At 40.4% G+C, this 20,979-nt stretch overlaps 1 protein-coding gene and 1 long non-coding RNA gene across 10 annotated transcripts; one reads left to right on the top strand and one right to left on the bottom strand.

Moving 5' to 3' along the window:
- Positions 1 to 281: 281 nt before the first annotated feature.
- LOC116374006 (pseudouridine kinase-like) lies at positions 282 to 14,514 on the bottom strand. Of its 7 annotated transcripts, none has more exons than XR_004209762.1 (7): positions 14,276 to 14,514; positions 3,865 to 3,987; positions 3,077 to 3,197; positions 2,235 to 2,662; positions 1,819 to 1,868; positions 1,603 to 1,697; positions 282 to 1,423 (listed from the first exon to the last, which is right to left on the bottom strand). XR_004209762.1 is itself a non-coding variant. In XM_031823187.1 (7 exons), the coding sequence occupies exons 3-7, from the start codon at positions 2,399 to 2,401 to the stop codon at positions 414 to 416; spliced, it is 480 nt and encodes a 159-aa protein (XP_031679047.1). In that variant the 5' UTR covers positions 2,402 to 2,662; positions 3,077 to 3,197; positions 14,276 to 14,498; the 3' UTR covers positions 282 to 413. The 7 variants fall into 7 exon arrangements, 1 of the variants encoding a protein (XP_031679047.1); XM_031823187.1 differs by lacking the exon at positions 3,865 to 3,987 and having other exon boundaries at positions 282 to 452; positions 1,295 to 1,423; positions 14,276 to 14,498; XR_004209759.1 differs by lacking the exon at positions 1,819 to 1,868 and having other exon boundaries at positions 14,276 to 14,504.
- LOC109889657 (uncharacterized) lies at positions 12,032 to 18,905 on the top strand. 3 transcript variants are annotated; one of them, XR_002255304.2, is made up of 6 exons: positions 12,032 to 12,293; positions 16,537 to 16,585; positions 16,671 to 16,738; positions 16,972 to 17,033; positions 17,135 to 17,167; positions 17,375 to 18,905. It is a non-coding gene; the product is annotated as an uncharacterized LOC109889657 (long non-coding RNA). The 3 variants fall into 3 exon arrangements; XR_002255303.2 differs by having other exon boundaries at positions 16,858 to 17,033; XR_002255305.2 differs by lacking the exon at positions 12,032 to 12,293 and adding an exon at positions 14,599 to 15,643 and having other exon boundaries at positions 16,858 to 17,033; positions 17,375 to 17,929.
- The last annotated feature ends 2,074 nt before the right edge of the window (positions 18,906 to 20,979 follow it).

Raw genomic sequence — 20,979 nt, 5'->3', positions numbered from 1 at the left:
GTATCCAACTCCGGCTTTAAACGTCTTCACAACAGTATCTCGGACCTGCCTGGTGTGTTCCTTGTTCTTCATGATGCTCTCTGCGCTTTTAACGGACCTCTGAGACTATCACAGTGCAGGTGCATTTATACGGAGACTTGATTACACACAGGTGGATTGTATTTATCATCATTAGTCATTTAGGTCAACATTGGATCATTCAGAGATCCTCACTGAACTTCTGGAGAGAGTTTGCTGCACTGAAAGTAAAGGGGCTGAATAATTTTGCACGCCCAATTTTTCAGTTTTTGATTTGTTAAAAAAGTTTGAAATATCCAATAAATGTTGTTCCACTTCATGATTGTGTCCCACTTGTTGTTGATTTTTCACAAAAAAATTTGGGAAGGCCTAATGTCTTATTCATGGTACACAGCTCAGCCAGGTTGGGAGAGGTGGAGGCCAGGGCCTTCCAGCTGTCAGACAGGAGATGATTGTATGCCTTGTCAGAATTAGCTGGCTCATACCACACTGCAACACAAGTTTATCAGATCAGGGTCCGTATGTATAAAGCGTCTCAGAGATGGAGTGCTGTTGATATCGGATCAGTTTTGCCTTTTAAATCATGGCGAATAAGATAATATGGAGAGGGGGGACCTGATCCTAGATCAGCACTTCTACTCAGATTCTTTGTGAATGGACCCTGATCAAACAGACATGCACCGATTATCACGGCTCAGGCTAAGACCCAGATGCAGACACAGGAGGCAGATAGTACGAGTCTCAGAGTTTATTATAGTTCAAGGGGCAGGCAAAGGGCTGTAATCCAAATCAGAGTCGGGCAGGTACAAGGACAGCGGGCAGGATCAGGACAGGCAGAAAGGTCAGAACTGTGAAGACTAAGACAACCAAAAACTAGAGCACAGGGAACACGTTGGTAGGACTTGACGGGACAAGCCAAAGTAGCAACAGACAAACAGAGTACGCAGGTATTAATACACAGGGGATAATGAGGGGACACCTGGTGGGGGAGACCAGCACAAAGACAGGTGAAACAGTGACACGGATGGTGAAAAAATGGTGATCGATCACTATTGACGACTGTCGATTGTGGTTGCCATACAGACACACGAGAGAAAACCCCTGAAAGGTTTTCCTCAAACTGGAATATTTTGACATTCCCTCTAATTTAGTCCTGGGCAAAGTTGTTATTATTTCAGTGCTATTCTCATCAACAACAACAACAAATATATCAACAACAACAACAACTTGATATATGTAGACTTTGATGTCTCGTACCTGCTTCAGAAATACTCACATACTGTTCTGTGATTTGCTGGCGGTTATGCCTGTCGCCCAATCCGAGACTCAGGTCACCGTTCTCAGTCATCCCGGCACAATAAGTTGCGGTCCTCTGCTCTTGAAGCCTGGCGACGCCACTGGCACACTTAGATAAAACAACAACAAGAAGCAGCAATTTAATGTCATGCCGGAATACTATGGGAGAGGGATTCATTCTGCTTTGTATTTGGTCATAACAAACCGTTGTTACCACTCGCTAAGGGCCCGATTTAGAGTTGAAATAAGAGCACACAACACTGCTCCTAAACGTCTTTGCATATGTACCATGTGCTGAGAGTAGTTCAGTACAGCATCACTGTGAGAGTCAGTTCCAATGGCTGAGATGAACAGAGGTCTTTGTCCCATTCTGTTCAGAGAGTCTGTTGGGGAAAAACATCCCAAAAGAACTCAACATTAAAACCTCCTTAACTCAATGTAATATTTGTACACCATATCCTCATAAACAGTTGAAGTTTTGCCGATCATGAAATTAGAACGAACCAGCAAGGTTCCTTCCTACTCCACCAAAGGCCAACAATTCCAGTATTCGTCTGTCCAAATGTGAAATATAAAAGTAGTTATGTGTCAATCAAATAAACCCATTATATTAACATAATCTGATTGTTATAGACATAAGCCTACAGTATACAGTACAGTGTGTTTGATGTAAGCCTATGTGAAGCTTGTGTGAGTTTCTGTGAACGTACCACAAGCTACTCTGTTTTCCCCATTGCAATAAAATCCACGTTCACACCACCTATGATTTTTTTTAAACAAGCCACAGTGGTATTGTACAGCAAGCATGTCACACACTGTCCATCATGCTAAAACTAAAGTGGGAAAAGATGGTGCACTCTATAAGACAAGATAAGAGGGGTTCACCTGCATTTGATGAGGAACATATGACTAGTACTCACAATTTTTGATAGTCAGAATCTTTCTCTTCCTCTTTTACGTGAAGACCAGGAATAGTCCTCTTCTTCTGCATTCGTTCAGACAGTGCACAGGCTATCTGCCTGCCCAACCTGGCACTATTATGCATGTCGAGCGATATCTTTGGGAATATGAGGTTAAGGGACCTCATATAAAGTTATATGGAGAAATATATATAAATATATAATATAAATATATTTTTTAAGAACAACAAGATCATTACCTTTTTTCCCCACAATTTCTAACCTTACACTGAGATTGATTCTCTCTCGCTCTCTCTCTACCATAGTTTCTTGTGTCACGGTATTGATCTGAGAAGGTAACTAGCTAGGACGGACTTTCCTCTGGTCAATTCGTTGACCTTTTGAAGGATGAAGGGGGCGTCACATCTCTTCTTCTAATGCCTTTAGCACTAGAGGGGAAATTAGAAGGAAACAGAGACATAATCGTGTCACTAAGGTGAAACACTGAAACGTCCATTTTTTTCTCATGTTAGTGCAACCACAAAGAGACTGTGATAAATTAGACTTCCTGTGATGTCAGCCATGCAAGCAGCTATCTAGAGATCAGGAAATAACCGTTCAGAAAAACAACATGACCACAGACAGACCATGAGAACCAAAAGACTAAGTGCTCAGTGAATGGGGTTCTGTAGCGATACTGACAAAACACAATATCACTATCAAATACCTAAGTAAGCAAAATACATATCCAAAAGAACATGGGAATTCAGCTACAGGTCACAATTGTAAATGAGGCAACATGAAAAATCATATTATGTTCCATTTTGAGTGGAACATCCCTTTAAGCCTAATGCATTCCTTACTTGGCCTCTGCCAGTGCAGCCTGTATAGCGTCCTCAATCGGTTGGCCGGCTGCTGCATGCCCCTCAGGGATGGGCACAGCTAATAGCAGGTCGCTCTGTAGACCCAAGGACAGAGTACCCGCTGTAGGTCAGGAGAAAAAGACAGGTGTTCTGCATTATGAAGCGGTTGTAATACATTGTACAATTGATGACAATGTAAGATTTACGACTCCTTATAGTGTTTTATTATCAGCTTATAATGATCCTGACTAAATAACAGCCACTTTGAGTCACTTGACAAAGAGAGGGATGCCAGCTCTGTATGCTGCTATCATGGTTCCTGATACAGTGGTGCCACCACAGAGACCTTGGAGAACACACACACACACCAGTGCGGCAAGCAAGGTATTCAAACAGAAAAATACCAAATTGACTGACTTTTCAGTTGTTTGTCCAAAACTTGTCATGGGTAACACCTTACTGATGGCATAGGGCAGGTCTCGTCGGGACACTTTCAGCGACGTCTTACTCTGGGCTAGGCAGTCAAGTTCTTCTGAGGACAACCCTACATTGACGCTCCCCCCTTTACTATGGCCTCCAACTCTTTGGCTGTGCTGAATGAGGCAAAACTGGGATACTTAGCAACTGCCAGTACTAACTATGAATAAACAAAGGATACCGGTAGAAATAACCTCAATGAAATAGTACATAAAATACTGAAAGTGCATTTCTTTTTGAGACATAAACAACACGCACAACACCTTTACATCAGGAACTTTGTTAAACAAAATGGTTCTCTTTTACTGTACCTCACGCTGTGTGGGTAGGTAATGCCATGGGTAATGTCATGGGTAATAATGGTGCTCTCTAGCGCCACCACCGACCTGTATTCTGCCAATGCCTGGAATACTGACGGGTGGACTCTGAAGAGACTAGGGAAAATAATAAGCATGTATTTTTCAGAAATCTAGAGAATATAAACATACAACAAATTATGATAATTAAAACAAATTCAACATTCAATTGCAACATGATGCATAATCTACTAAGAAATGTTGAGATGCCATGTCTCAGGAGTTGAGCAGAAACTCTCCTCAGCAATCTCAACTCAGAATCTCTTAGGTAAACACTGACAGCAGAATAAAGAAATCAGAATCCAGAATCGGAAAGTGTTCAGACCCCTTGACTTTTTTCAAATTTTGTTACGTTACAGCCTTATTCTAAAATTTACTAAATACATGTTTTTCCTCATCAATCTATACAAAATACCCCATAATGATCATGCGAAAACAGGTTTTTTATGGTAGAGTGGCCAGATAGAAGCCACTCCTCAGTAAAAGGCACATGACATATCGCTTTGAGTTTGCCAAAAGGCACCTAGAGGACTCTCAGACCATGAGAAACAAGATTCTCTGGTCTGATGAAATCAAGATTGAACTCTTTGGCCTGAATGCCAAGCATCACATCTGGAAGAAACTTGGCACCATCCCTACGATGAAGCATGTTTGTAGCAGCATCATGCTGTGGGGATGTTTTTCAAAGTCAGGGACTGGGAGACTAGTCAGGATTGAGGGAAAGATGAATGGAGCAAAGTACAGAGAAATGCCTGTTGAAAATCTGCTGCTCCAGAGTTCTCAGGACCTCAGACTGAGGCAAAGGTTCACTTTCCAACACGACAACAACCCTAAGCACACAGCCAAGACAACGCAGGAGTGGCTTCGGGACAAGTCTCTGAATGTCCTTCAGTGGCCCAGCCAGACCCCGGATTTGAACACAATCTGGAGAGACCTGAAAATAGCTCTGCAGCGACGCTCCCCATCCAACCTGACAGAGCTTGAGAGGATCTGCAGAGAAGAATGGGATAAACTCCCCAAATAAAGGTGTGCCAAGCTTGAAGCGTCATACCCAAGAAGACTCAAGGCTGTAATCGCTGCCAAAGCTGCTTCAACAAACCACAGAGTAAAGGGTCTGAATATTTATGTAAGTACAGTCATGGCCAAAAGTTTTGAGAATGACACAAATATATTTTTGTCAGATGTTACTATGGAATATTGAAGTATAATTACATGCATTTCATAAGTGTCAAAGGCATTTATTGACAATTACATGAAGTTGATGCAAAGAGTCAATATTTGCAGTGTTGACCCTTCTTTTTCAAGACCTCTGCAATCCGCCTTGGCATGCTGTCAATTCACTTCTGGGCCACATCCTGACTGATGGCAGCCCATTCTTGCATAATCCATGCTTGGAGTTTGTCAGAATTTGTGGGGTTTTGTTTGTCCACCTGCCTCTTGAGGATTGACCACAAGTTCTCAATGGGAATAAGGTCTCGGGAGTTTCCTGGCCTTGGACCCAAAATATCCCTGAGCCACTTAGTTATCACTTTTGCCTTGTGGAAAGGTGCTCCATCATGCTGGAAAAGGCATTATTTGTCACTAAACTGTTCCTGGATGGTTGGGAGAAGTTGCTCTCGGAGGATGTGTTGGTATCATTATTTATTCATGGCTGTGCTCTTAGGCAACATTTTGAGTAAGCCCACTCCCTTGGCTGAGAAGCAATCCCACACATGAATGGTCTCAGGATGCTTTACTGTTGGCATGACACAGGACTGATGGTAGCACTCATATAGTCTTCTCTGGACAAGCTTTTTACCCAAACAATCGGAAAGGGGATTCATCAGAGAAAATGACTTTACCCCAGTCCAAACCCTGTACCTTGCTTTCTTGTAACTTGCTTACCTCACTTGCTGGACATTTTTGCGCGCCCTGAAGCCTTCTTCACAACAATTGAACCGCTCTCCTTGAAGTTCTTGATGATCTGATAAATGGTTGATTTAGGTGCAATCTTACTGGCAGCAATATCCTTTCCTGTGAAGCCCTTTTTGTGCAAAGCAATGATGACGGCACGTGTTTCCTTGCAGATAACCATGGTTGACAGAGGAAGAACAATGATTCCAAGCACCGCCCTCCTTTTGAATCTTCCAGTCTGTTATTCAAACTCAATTAGCATGACAGAATGATCTCCAGCCTTGTCCTCGTCGACACTCACACCTGTGTTAACGAGAGAATCCCTAACATGATTTCAGCTGGTCCATTTGTAGTAAGGCTGAAATGCAATGGAAATGTTTTTGGGGGATTCAGTTGATTTGCATGGCAAAGAGGGACTTTGCAATTCATTGCAATTCATCTGATCACTCTACATAACATTCTGGAGTATATGCAAACTGAGGCAGCAGACTGTTAAAAGTAATATTTGTGTCATTTTCAAATTTTTGGGCCATGACTGTACAGGCATACTTGTATGTACAGGAAGTTGCAGAAAACAGATTTCTCAGTCTTGGATTTCCAGCATCAAAAGCAGCAGTGAGTAGCCTACCCCGACACTGCAAGGCAAACATCCATTCAGTTCAACCATTCAGGAAATGTTCCATGCTCCAGTTAGTTGGAACAAATTAACTCCTACCTATTGGGGCACACTCAGCAAGCAACCTACACCCCAATATCAATGCTGTTTGCAACATTGTGAAATTTGTGGAGTGGTCTATGTTCCTATTGATTTCTTATCCCACTCTATTTCAATAACTGATCAAAGACCCTTCTCAATAAGCTATATGTAAAGTTAATTATTGAATTGTTCATACTTATCAATATAAAGTCATAATGTAGGAGCAAAACACAGTCAACAGTGTAACTTAATGGAACAACTCCTTGAAAAGAAGTGAGGAATGGGCTCTGTCAAAGATATGGTCACATACTGTACAAAGTTCACACAAAAAAGGCCTTAGACAATAACAATAACAACAGCAATGATTCAATACTAAGTAATTCACAATCACAACATGCTGCTATGTAACAGACATGCGAATGTCTTTCAGGAATGTCTTTCAGGCTCTGAGTCAATAGTTGACATAACAATTCCTTAAGATTTAAGGCATACTCGTACATTCATCACTAACGTATTATAAAAATGACACCAGGCATCCCATTTCCCATAATTCACATCAGCTCATTATGAAATAAACTTTGTCTCCAACAATGCTGAACAAATCCTTACCTTCCCCAGCATGTGAGAAATTAGAAACTGAGGAATGACAGCCATTTTGCCCAGAAGAGTGAGTGAACTTTGACCCAGCCATGCTTTTTGTTGACACAGCTTGCCTGACTTTGCCATAGAACTCTCTGGCCTTGATCTTTGATGGATTCACCCAGTCTCACTGAGTTTGCGCAATTGGGAATTAACATTTTCATATAAGAACAAGACCAGAAAACTATACTGTATGTAGAAATATAGATCCATCGTTATCAATGTAAAGAGTTGTACAATTCAACTAAGGGAGAACTTTTCATACCATAAAATTCAATATATGATGACATGGACAGATGAGTAATGAAATTTAAAAAACAGGAAAAAAGGGTAATGTAATCAAAGTTGAATATGTCTTACATACAGTATAGTTTAGTTCAGGGGTCACCAACCTTTTCTGAGTCAAGTCAAAAAGCAAGCCAAGATCTGCCGCTCAGATTCTTTATAAACATGACATAAAAAATTTAACATTAACCTAAAAAAAAAAGCTATGTAAGATTGAGCTTTGTGCATTAGGCCAAATACATGATCCAGCATATTGGTTATATGCCTGGCCTGCCAATATTGTTCTTCTCTGACAATATTATATTTCAAAACTCGAGCTTTGATTACAAAATAGAACAGTTGGTGTAGCACTTTCAAGGCACAACTGAGTATAAATTAAACTTTATATAACTAGACAAGTCAGTTAAGAACAAATTCTTAGTTACAATGACGGCCTACTCGAAAATCGAGTAGCACCGCATCTGACTCATGCACAAATTCATGTTGTTCCTATGACCAGAGAAAGTGAAATATTCCTCGATATTATAAAATAGACACGACGAACTGCTAATAATAATACAAATGCAAGGATGTTAATACACTTGGCTACTCATTCATTGCAGCTGCAGCGCGAGTGGAAGTAGTAGAGAAGCACATTTTATGTTTTGTAACAGTGCTGAATATTTTTTCATAAAAACAGCAGCTCTTTGCGGTATAATTTGACTCTCTCTCTGTCACGCCCTGGTCAAAGTATTTTGTGTTTATCTTTATGTATTTGGTCAGGCCAGGGTGTGGCATGGGTTTTTTGTAATTGTGGTGTTTATCTTGGGGTTTTGGTGGTGGTATTGGGATTGTTGCTTAGTGGGTTATCTAGCAAAGTCTATGGCTGTCTGGAGTGGTTCTCAATCAGAGGCAGGTGCTTATCGTTGTCTCTGATTGGGAACCATATTTAGGCAGCCATATTCTTTGAGTTTGTCGTGGGTGATTGTCCTTAGTGTCCTATGTGTACTCTTTGTTAGTTTGCACCAGATAGGCTGTTTCGGTTTCGTTTATTGTTTTTGTAAGTTTGTGTTTCTTTGTTGTATTAAACATGGATTGCAATCGACACGCTGCAGTTTGGTCCGACTCTCCTTCATTACCACTAGAAGACCGTTACACTCTCTGTGGCCATGGTTTTAAAAGTTATTAAATGTTACGTAGGCTAGTATTAGACGTTGATGTGGGCGGGGGTCGTTGAAGGTCTGTAAGTACGGGGATTTTAACCACAGATCTCCCTGTCCGCCTGGTAGACGGATTTGGTATTTTCTCACAAATTAAATGGTTCAAAATGGGAACACTTTGCTTACCTGGTGCACAGGGCATCTCAAACAAGTGCACATACGGCCAATAGTGCAGCACAAAAACAAGTTTGCAGATCCAACACCACCTGAAAGAGTCAATTAATTAACTTTATTTGACAAATTGAAAATGCATTTTCTTCTCTCTTTTACTTAAATGCCCTCCAGTTCACATTTGGGAGTGGGTGAGAGGTTGTGGTGGCTCTAGGAGTTTTTATGCAAAGCGTCTGCTAAATGCATACATTTTATGTATGGGTGGTCCCGGGAATCGAACCCACTAGAGGAAGGAGGAAGGCCCTAAAAATTGTCCAACACTCCAGCCATCATAGTAATAGACTGTTTTCTCTGCTACCGCATGGCAAGCGGTACCGGAGCGCCAAGTCTAGGTCCAAGAGGCTTCTAATGTTCTTCTAATGTATCCATGTTCTGTTATAATCTCCACCCGGCACAGCCAGAAGAGGACTGGCCACCCCTTATAGCCTGGTTCCTCTCTAGGTTTCTTCCTTTTGAGGGAGTTTTCCTAGCCACCGTGCTTCTACACCTGCATTGCTTGCTGTTTGTGGTTTAAGGCTGGGTTTCTGTACAGCACTTTGTGACATCAGCTGATGTAAGAAGGGCTTTATGAATAAATTGGATTGATAAATTTGATGTACATATTACCTCAATTGCCTCGACTAATCGGTGCCCCTGAACATTGACTCTGTACCCCTACACCCTGTACATAGCCTCGCTATTGTTATTTTACTGCTGCTCTTTAATTATTTGGTACTTTTATTTGTTTATTTTTTTGTGTTATTTTCTTAAAACTGCATTGTTGGTTATGGGCTTGTAAGTAAGCATTTCACTGTAAGGTCTACACCTGTTGTATTCGGCGCATGTGACAAATAAAATTGGATTTGATTAAATGGGTTTCCATGGTTGAACAGCTACTCTGGGGGAGTGGAAATGTGTTATCTGGAATGATGAATCATGCTTTACCATCTGGCAGTCCGACAGACAAATCTGGGTTTGGCGGATGCATAGTGGCAACTGTAACGTTTGGTGGAGGAGGAATAATGGTCTGGGGCTGTTTTTCATGGTTCGGGCTCCTAGCTCCAGTGAAGGGAAATCTTAACGCTACAGTGACATTCTAGACAATGCTGTGCTTCAAACTTTGTGGCAACAGTTTGGGGAAGGCCCTTTCCTGTTTCAGCATTAAAATCGGTGTGGAAGAACTTGACTGGCCTACACAGAGCCCTCACCTCAACCCCATCGAATACCTTTGGGATGAATTGAAATGCCAACTGTGAGCCAGGCCTAATCGGCAAACAACAGTGCCGTACCTCACTTGTGCTCTTGTGGCTGAATGGAAGCAAGTCCCTGCAGCAATGTTCCAACATCTAGTGAAGAGCCTTTCCAGAATAGTGGAGGCTGTTATTGCAGCAAAGGGGGGACCAACTTCATATTATTGCCCATGATTTTGGAATGAGATGTTCAACAAGCATCTGTCCATATACTTTTGGTCATGTGAGATTTCTCTTTAAGGGTTGTATCCAGGCACACGCTTTGCGTCATTCCTAAAAACAGTCCTTAGCCGTGATAAATTTAAGTAATAAGGCCAGGGGGGGTGTGGTATATGGCCAATATAGCACGGCTAAGGGCTGTTCCTAGCCACAACGCAATGCGGAGTGCCTGGATACAGCCCTTAGCGATGGTATATTGGCCATGTACCACAAACCCCTGAGGTGCCTTATTGCTATTATAAACTGGTTACCAATGTAATTTGAGCAGTAAAAATAAAATGTGTTGTCATACTCATAGTATACGGTCTGATATACAGTACCATGGCTGTCATCCAATCAGCATTCTGGGCTCGAACCAGCCAGTATATAATGACCATTATAAACTATTGTAAACTGGGTGGTTCGAGCCCTGAATGCTTATTGTGGCAATATACCACGACTAAGGGCTGTATTCAGGCACTCCGCATTGCATTGTGCAAAGAACAGCCCTTAGCCATGGTATATTGGGCATATACCACACCCCCTCGTGCCTTATTGCTTAAATATACCACACCTCCTCTGGCCTTATTGCTTAATTAAGTGTGTGTAACATAGTGGACCCTAGATGGTCTTGTCAGGGGGTGCGAGCATCTAGACTGGTCTCATCGACTAGACGTAACATAATAAATGTAAATCCGGGGACTCTCAAATTAGTATGTTATATTACTTTTGGTATGATTACATAAGATAGAAGGTTACTAAGTCATAAATGAAAGGAGAGTGGATGGGTGGATGTATAACACAAATGTCTAGCAACCCAAACATTTCGTGTTCAAATCTGGACAACTTAAGCATTTTAGCAACTTTGCAACTACTTACTACTTTTTTTAGCTACTTTGCAACTATACTGAACACAAATATAAACACAGGTAATGTGTTGTGTTGTTCCCATGTTTCATGAGCTTAAATAAAAGATCCCAGAAATGTTCCATACGTTACAAAACCTTAATTCTCTCAAATTTTGTGCACAAATTTGATTACATCCCCGTTAGTGAGTATTTCTCTTTTGCCAAGACAATAAAAGGCCACTCTAAAATGTGCAGTTTGTCACACAACACAATGCCACAGATGTCTGAAGTTTTGAAGGCACGTGCAATTGGCATGCTGATTGCAGGAAAGTCCACCAGAGCTGTTGCCAGAGAATTGAATGTTAATTTCTCTACCATAAACCAACATCGTTTTAGAGAATTTGGCAGTACTTCTAACCTGTCTCACAACCGCAGACCACGTGCCAGCCTGACCGAAGTTCGGCGTTGTAACGACTTCAGTGGGCCAATGCTCACCTTCAATGGCCACTGGCATGCTGGAAAAGTGTGCTCTTTGTGGATGAATCCCGGTTTCAACTGTACCGGGCAGATGGCAGACCACGTGTATGGCGTCATGTGGTGATTGGTTTGCTGATGTCAACGTTGTGACCAGAGTGCCCCATGGTGGTAGTGGGGTTATGGCATGAGCAGGTATAAACCACGGACAACAAACACAATTGTATTTTATTGATGGCAATTTGAATGCACAGAGATATCGTGAAGAGATCCTGAGGCCCATTGTCGTGCCATTCATCACCTCATGTTTCAGCATGATAATGCATGGCTCCATGTCGCAAGGATCTGTACACAATTCCTGGAAGTTGAATGTCCCAGTACTTCCAAGGCCTGCATTGTGTGACGGCCCTGAATTTTTCTGAACCGTCTCAGTGCTTCTCCTTCCAATAGGGCGCTTCCCCTTTAATTCCCAATTAAATAGTGCTTCTCCTTCCAATAGGGCGCTTTCCCTTTAATTCCCAATTAAATAGCAAGCATTAGCTGCGCAAAATTGGGGTTGTGATGGAGGCGTGAATGAGGATGTGGTCAACCCTCAGTTCCGTTTGTTTTGTAGCTTTAATAGAGTTTTACCCAAGACCGGATCCACTCTTTGCGTCCGTGGACTACACCTCTCTGTTCTTCGTGGCCTTCCTCCGCTGGAGGTCTGTTGGCGGATTGGATTGTCTGACTGACCACAACCTTTTTGTATACGGTATTTGTTTTGATGTATACTGTGATGCTTTATGTAGTTAGTTATAGTTGAGGACTTATTAAGATTTGATACGCTTGATGGTTGTGTGGTAAAATAATTATTTTGATATGATTTGATACTGGCTTTACGCTACACTTGTATAAACGGATAAACATTGCGTGACTAAGGTCACTTGAGTTCCCTGAACTTCTTTACCGGGCTGGACTCTTTTAGGCCCGAGGTACAGGACATTTCTGGAGGAACCAGTGCTCATTATTTGTTGTGTGTGATCATTTATGTTGGTTATACAACCCACGCAAAATAATAGTTTTTGATGTTCTTTCCAATGTTTTAAGGGTTTATGAAATGTTTCCATCCTGTCTTTTACATAAGTCCTTTGTGTTGGTGTAGACTTGACGGACCAGATGGGACTCATTCCCTCCCAAACCAAAAGGAGAAACCAATGTTTTCTCTGGTAGGCACAACCTACCTGACACCTACCAAGTCAAAACCGTTACAATACTCACCAGACATGTCACCCATTGAGCGTGTACTACAGTGTGTTTCAGTTCCTACCAATATCCAGCAACTTCACACCTCATTGAAGAGGTGTGGGACAACAATCAACAGCCTGAAACTCTGTGCGAAGGAGATGTGTTGCGCTACATGAGGCAAATGGTCACACCAGATACTGAATGGTTTTCTGATCCACACCCCTACATAAAAAAAAAAGGTATCTTAGACCAACAGATGCATATCTCTATTCCCAGTCATGTGAAATCCATTGATTTAAGGCCTTATTTATTTAAATTGACTGATTTCCTTATTTGAAATAGTTGCGTGTTTATATTTTGGTTCAGTATACTTAAGTGTGTTAGCTAACCCTATCCCTATCTTAACCCTTTTAGCTAACCCTAACCCTTTTAGCTAACTCTTAACCTTAACCCCTAGCGCTAGCACGATCCACCTAGCTAGCGTTAATTCTTCACATATCATATGTTTAGCAAATAATATATCATACAAATTAACACACCATACGAAACGTAACATATCACACTAAATGGAGTGTCGTGGATTTACGTACATAATAATATGAAATGCCCTGAGACCACATTGGAGCATCAGGAGTCAGATGGAAACATAATGCTATTTATTTACGGGAGCAGAAGGTCAGCTGGATCCATGGATACTTACAAGATGTTGACGAACACTCGCATACAAAACACAGAATTTAAAAAGAACAAATAAAATGGCCAAGTCACTGAAGCTACAACTGGCTTCTAAGGCAGAGCGCCTATATCTTTGAGAGAGTATCACTAATTCCTCACACAGCTGAGTTTTAGAGAGAGCCCTGGGACATGTCACTCCAGTCTAAGCTCACATGAAATGAGCCACCTGAACAGGGGTGTATTCATTAGTCAGATTCCGTTGCAAAACATGTCTGTTGCAAAACGTTTTGCAACACACCCTATGTAAAAAGCCCAACCCCTACCACTGAACTTTAACAGGTAGGCTATTTCTCCAATTACATTCTTATTCTATAATCCGTACTCCCAATACATTATACATTTCACCATGTCAAGACATATCACAAACATTTAACAAATAAAAAATATTAGTAAAACACCCTCAGCTATGAGAATAGAGCATTTGAATTACTGAGAACAGTGCTGGATAGATATGTGACATGACCGGAGCGCACTCTCCTCATCAGTCCACAAACAATCTGTGGTGGAGAGTAAGCCGACACAGGATGGCTATACAATAATGTATCTTTTGATATGATCTGCGTTGTTAAACTTTCTTCTCACGTGTGATATGTATTAGACAAACGTGGGACATGTCTAGCAGTAGGCATATACTTGAAAAGGAAAGCAACATGAACAAACATAGGAAACATTAGCACTGTGTTTGGAGCCAAGTGAGGGAAATGTGCATTCCACAGTCTTAAATATGTCATTAATTTCCATTGATAAATAACTTATGTTAACACATCGGCCTACCTGTTCTGTGCAGCTCAGGGGTAGCCATTCAAGAATCAGGAGTTGATGGCAGAGTAAATCCAGAGATAATCAACCAAATAAGATCAACACCATTCTTGTAGACTAAGTGCACAGTTAGGATAAAAGCCCTGTCGGGAAATGTGTTGAGTGATACAGCTCACATCACTCAGCTGAATTTGATAGAAGTTACAGGATGTGCAGGCATGAACGAGGAAATGCCTTCAGGTACAAGTGAAGTCATTTTCTGGTGAATATGTTATTATACACATTAGCATTGGCAGGAAATGACAAATAAGAACGTTTCTATTATCAGATTTGTGCTCAGGCTTGTAATTATCAGTCACTAGAGGGCAGCAGTAGCTAAACTTCTTTGCCCTAGTCTCTTGAGTATCCTGTACCCACTATTCTATTTTGGTATCGGTAAATAGGCCTACAGTAAATTGCAATTGCTTACATTTTCTTTCAACTATTTGAAGGGTTTTGTATATTTTTATTTGGAGAGTAGCCAACCAATGCCATTCTGATTGTATATAGTCCAATTGCTAAACTATATAGACTGCATAAAAATACATCCATTAACTAAACTTAAATTAAAATGTTGATTACTGGACGTATATTCAACTGCAGTCTAGCACTACTACTCCTATTCAGAGAATATGCCATTACTCATCAAAACCAGGTTGGAATGTGTTGGGAAATCCCTCAGCCATAACCCTAAAGGATCTGTGTACATTCTCAACCTCATTCAAAGGCTCAGACTGATCCATCAACAAGTTGCACAGGCTCAATGTTCCGTCAAACCTTTGGGGCACTGAGCAAATTTGAGGTCTTGTGAGCGTAAACGTGAACTTGTGCGACTTCCAGCACGCTTTTACAGTGAACGCTGAGGCTGTACCCTGACGCTGTAGCCAAAAGGCTACTGTGGCTATTTGAGCATAATGTTGGCCTACCAACAAAACCATTGGAGCAAATCCAATAGCATTTTCACATGGAAATAGCTTTTTACGTTATGAAGGGCTTGATATTCATTGTTTTTTTTACTTGGTGTGTAACACCATGGGCCAAATAGGTGACTGTAAATTGCATTGTGTTGTGTTCCATGATGCAAGAAGCCACTTAACTTAACAAAATAAAAAAGATTTATCATACAGAGAATTAGACAATGGATTATGTGCATATTCAAGCCTGTCTCAAAATACAACAATTAAGACAAACGGTCCAAAGACTGCTTGAAATGCAGCCTACACGTTTATATACGAACATCAACAAATGTGCACAAGCAGTTCGGGGCCCGGGCTAAATGTGTGGCGGAGTCCAACGCGTTTAACCAGAACCCTTCCCGTCTCCTTCAAGGTCAGCCAAGTTGAGGTAAACATCGAAGGTGTCAACGAAAGTGAATCTTCATCGAACCTAACCTACATGGATAAAAAAAATATAAACCATGGAAGTGAGACTGTCATTATGCATAATGTACGTCGTAATATTCATGTTATACCAGTGCGGTGGTATATATATTTTTTTATATGACCAACTACCGCACTGATGTTAGCATAGCTTTCATTAGCACCCATTTGCACGTGAGCTAGCTACTTGCTCACAATGAGGGAATCTTTACTTGGACAAATTTGCCTACTTGAGCAGTAAGCCTAGGTTTACATGTAAATTACAGTTATGTAATCGATTTTTTTTATTGTTGATTTTCTGTATTTCTTCAATGTATGCCTTGTGTTTGACTGGCTCTAAATGTGTATTGTTGAAGCCATTACCTTAGTTACACATAGCAAGTCTACACAGTATATACAATAATGAAATCACCTGGTCCCAACATACATGGTAAGTCAAGAAAAGTCATTGTAACTTGTCCACACAGCAAACTGAAGTAAAATAAGAATAACTTCAACACATTCACGAAGAAAGCATACACATTGCTTTGAAACAGTGTCCAAGGAAAGATTTTTGGCATGTGAGTGCATTGATGTGAGAAATGGTGTGTTTGCAGTTGAAAAGAAATGTTCTGGTCCAGCAAAACCCATACATGTTGTGAAAAATACTTGGGCTAATTCAGTTCCAACTGTGTTAAACTGTTATGCATGCTGGAGTATAAAAAGCTGTTGAATTGTACTTTTTCTTTACTTTAACAAACACTGTGTTCACAGAAACAGTGGGGGTCTTCTTCATCCAGAAATATGTTCCTGGGGGGTATTATTACTATTTACCATTATCATAACAAACTTCACAACCTACTCTTTCTTTACATACAGTACGCTCTGTACATTGCAATGGAAGCAAAGTGTGATTTCATTCACTGAGGTATGTATAAATTATGACATTCTCATCACTAGTGGATATGTTTTTTGGGATTTCCATCCGATTGTGTGATTTTTCTTTTTCAAAGGAGAACATGCAGCAAATTAGGCGACAATGGTGCATAGTTCTAGTTCTCCTGCAGAACATTCCCATGCCGTAAGTCTTGAACATTATCAAAACTTTTCATTTGCATCCTTAAAATCACTTGTTTCATTGTAGCCAGACTGACCTGAATATATTTTCATATTGAATGTATGTGTCATTCACTCACTAAGGTCTGAAGAAGAGAGGTTGAAAGATGGAAAAAGACAGCAAAAACAAAACGCACTACAGGAAGGAGGAACCGATGTTTAAAGACTTAACCCCCCCACCTCTTCAATATATTTCAGGATGATGTAGAAGACAACCCCCCCACAAGATGTCACATCCGCATCCAGCTCTGCAGGATCAGGTACTGTATAGGCTATTAGCTAAAGTAAGCTGCATTCTTGTACACACATCCCTAGAGGTTCCCTTACATTACTTAATGACCACAATCTGTTTTCTTTCTAGACGATACTGAAAACAAACTGCGTGGTGAACTGGGTATGTATTCTACTGTGTATAATACTGAAGGCTTGATGCATGGCAAGACATAATATTTGTTATGACTTGTTGAGCAGTTATAGATATTGAAAACCCCTTTAATAGTGGCTTTTGTTTGCATCGTTGTATTGTGAATGTGGGGAGTAATTTGACTTGATCACCCAATGAGGCACTACTCCTAATTTTTATTCTTCCTTTTTCTTCAAGGGAGCAGATGTTCTTCTAAGGGACACCCTAGAGGCAGCAAGGTGGTTGAACTCCAAATATTTAAATGCACTGTTTCCCTCCCTAGAAAATGGCCGACTTTGCCTCTTTTGAGGAGCAGGAGTGAATGGTTGGCTGTGTTTTGCTACCACCAGAAACTTTGAAGATTACCCATCATTTAGTTTTTCTAAGGACCCAGAAAACGAAGGCGGTGGGAGAACCTATTCAATTAAGTAAATATGTTTTGGAAAATTATCATTATAGATAACTATAGGAACTCAGTGTTCAGGCTAACAAAAGAGCTGCTAATGTAATGTTTGCTAGCTAACTTAGTAAATTAAATATCACCAGCTAGCTAACTTCATATAGATATTTAGCTATCTGCTATCTGCTGTCTGCAGATTAATATGTCCCAATGAATGTCGCAAGAGAATAAGGGTACGTCCTTGTGTAACGTATAACTTTAAACCGTCCCCTCGTCCATACCAGAGCGTGAACCAGGGACCCTCTGCACACAACAGTCACCAACGTAGCATCGTTACCCATCACTCCACAAAAGCCACGGCCCTTGCAGAGCAAGGGGAACCACTACTTCAAGGTCTCAGAGCAAGTGACGTCACCGATTGAAACGCTATTTAGCGCGCACCACCGCTAACTAGCTAGCCGTTTCACATCCGTTACACTTGTATACCATAGGTTCGACACAGTGTATACAAAACATTAAGGACACCTGCTCTTTCCATGACAGACTGACCTGGTGAAAGCTATGATCCCTTTTTGTTGTCACTCGTTAAATCCACTTCAATCAGTGTAGATAAAGGGGAGGAAACAGGTTAAAGAAGGATTTGGTCGTAGGTGCCAGGCGCACCAGTTTGTGTCAAGCACTGCAATGCTGCTGGGTTTTTCACGCTCAACAGTTTTCCGTGTTAATCAACAATCGTCCACCACCCTAGGAACATCCAGCCAACTTGACACAGCTGTGGGAAGCATCAGATGTGGGTGCAACTCAATATTAGGAAGGTGTTTATGTTTAGTATACTCAGTGTATGTGTACTTATGTTAGCAGATTGTGTAAGCAAAAAATACAGTAACACACCATGTGTAAACCTATTATGACTGGAGCAGACCAGCCCTGTTGGCTTCGTGTGCAGGTTTCGGTTCCAGCCCAGCACTAACACACCGTATTCAATTTATCAAACCTAATTAGTTGATAATTTAAGTGTGCTATTGCTGGGCTGGAATATAAATCTGCTCACTCAGTGGCGCAAGGTTGGCCACTGTTGGTATGCACTTTTTTTTCTTCACCTGAAATGATGCTTTAGTAATAATAGCGAACTTGTTACTAAGATTTCTAACCATTACATATGACTTAGCTTACTTGTACACTTTGAAATGACAAATAGGGTTGATTCTTTGAAGTGAAGGGTTTAAACTTGTTTTAATTTGTTAACTTGACTAATATTCAAGATGAACTAGTGTCAATGTTGATTAATCACAGATCACAATTGTGCAATAAAGATAGGAAGGGAATCTATCTCTAATTTGTCTCTGTGTTGTGTTCTCAAATTAACACTACCTTTTTTTCCAGTTGCAAACTTTCCAATTAGTTTTATTTGATTTTCACTTGTTTTTTCAGGATATCAGTCATGTGAAGCCATTTTGCAGCTGATAATGGCATGCAACGCCAATGCAGCCATAGGCCTACAGCAGTGGTTCCCACTTCAGATCTTGAGTATCCCCAACAGCACACCTTTTGCTTCTCGCCCCAGACAAACATTCAACTCATTGAGGGCCTGATGATTAGATGAATCAGGTGTGCTTGTTTGGGCTACAATAAAAATGTGTACTGTTGGCGGTATTTGAGGACCAGAGTTGGGAACCACTGGCCTACAGTATGATGGCATTTGCCTTATGGGCATTTGCAATGCACCTCTTGACATTCATTATGCATCTGAAGCAGAGAATGGCTTAATTTACACATTGTTTACATGTTGTCACGCTATATCAAGGTAAGATTAATTAAAGACAATCAAGAGCCCTGATGGAATAGGTGACCTGAAGAAGTGATATTCTAAAATCAAACAGCAACATTGTGTGAAAACCTTGTGAAGACTTAAAGAAAATGTTTGACCTCTGTCATTGCCAACAAAGGGTATATAACAAAGTATTAACTTTTATTGACCAAATACTTATTTTCCACCATAATTTGCAAATAAATTCATAAAAAATCCTACAATGTGATTTTCTGGATTTTTTTCTTCTCATTTTGTCTGTCATAGTTTAAGTATACCTATGATAAATTACAGGCCTCATCTTTTTAAATGGGAGAACTTGCACAATTGGTGGCTGACTAAATACTTTTTTGCCCCACTGTATAGGGCTGTGGCAGTCATGAGATTTTGTCAGACGGTTATCGTTATGGAAAAGACTGCCAGTCTCATGGTAATTGTCTATTAATTAACAGAAACATGTTTAGCAAGCTATCACAATAAATCCATTATTTATTTTTGGTTGGTCCAAAGAAACCTATGAAGAAAATGTATGTCAGAAACATAACATACAGTAGGCCAACTGATATTCTATCTGGCTATGCGCCATGCCATAGGCTGTAAGCTTGTTAATTTATCAGACATAATATCAGGGGTGTAAAGTACTTAAGTCGTTTTCTGGGGTATCTGTACTTTACATATTTTTTACAACTTTTTCTTCTCTACATTCCTAAATATGTACTTTTTTTAATCTATACATTTTCCCTGACACCCAAAAGTAGTCAAAACAGTTTGAATGCTTAGCAGGACAGGAAAATGGTCCACTTAACACACTTATCAAGAGAACATCCCTGGTCATCCCTACTAGTGTTGGAGAGTGCCCCTGGCTATCTGTAGATTTAAAAAAATAAAGTGTAATTTGGTTTGCTTAGTATAAGCAATTTGAAATGATTTAAACTTTTGCAGTTAACTTTTACTTTTGATACTTTTAGTGTTTTACTGGGTGAGTCACTTTTACTTGAGTCATTTTCTATTAAGGTATCATTACTTTTACTCATATGACAACTGGGTACTTTTTCCATCACTGCAAGATGTACTTATAATTCCTGTGCCATTATTTTACATTATGTGATTTTATAGTAAGAAGAATATAAGTTAGCTGAATAAAATATAAAGGATATTTTTCCCATTCCGGAGCAAGTGAAGTGGCTATGTTGAGCGTAAAAGTTCATATTTGAAACAAATCGAGCGTATAGGACCTATTTGGTAACTTTAGTTTTGAATGATACTAACCGCAGAATGTCTTAGAATCAAAAAACGTATATGGGCTGCATGATGATACTAATAGGCTATTTGAAAAAGTCGCAAAAACGCTTGTGCCCTGTTCCTTGCCCCAGGCTGCACAGCTGTTCTCTCATCAAGTGATCATAGTCCATCAGACTATTCTCAATTTAAAAAAAACTTTACTAATATGTAAAATTAGTTTGAAATTTAGAATGGCCCATTATCAAGTGGGCAGGGGGGAAAATATGTCAGCAGTATGCACTCCAATAGCAAATAGAGGCCGCTTTCCCACCAGTTCGTTGTTCAATGATGCTGGGTAGGCTTCTTCGGTTTTAT

This window comes from Oncorhynchus kisutch, linkage group LG4 (assembly GCF_002021735.2).
Source record: "Oncorhynchus kisutch isolate 150728-3 linkage group LG4, Okis_V2, whole genome shotgun sequence".
Lineage (NCBI taxonomy): Eukaryota > Metazoa > Chordata > Actinopteri > Salmoniformes > Salmonidae > Oncorhynchus > Oncorhynchus kisutch.
The sequence above is the reverse complement of the archived record's forward strand: the minus strand, read 5'-3'. Positions and strand labels throughout refer to the sequence as shown.

Bases quoted from the DNA above. Each gene is read 5' to 3' on its own strand.
- LOC116374006 (XM_031823187.1), bottom strand. From the start codon at position 2,401: ATGAGGTCCCTTAACCTCATATTCCCAAAGATATCGCTCGACATGCAT. The intron at 1,698-1,818 runs GTTCGTTCTAAT...TTTCCCCAACAG, and splicing joins AGTAGGAAGGAACCTTGCTG to ACTCTCTGAACAGAATGGGA. The intron at 453-1,294 runs GTGAGTATTTCT...CCTGTCTGACAG, and splicing joins AGCAAATCACAGAACAGTAT to CTGGAAGGCCCTGGCCTCCA.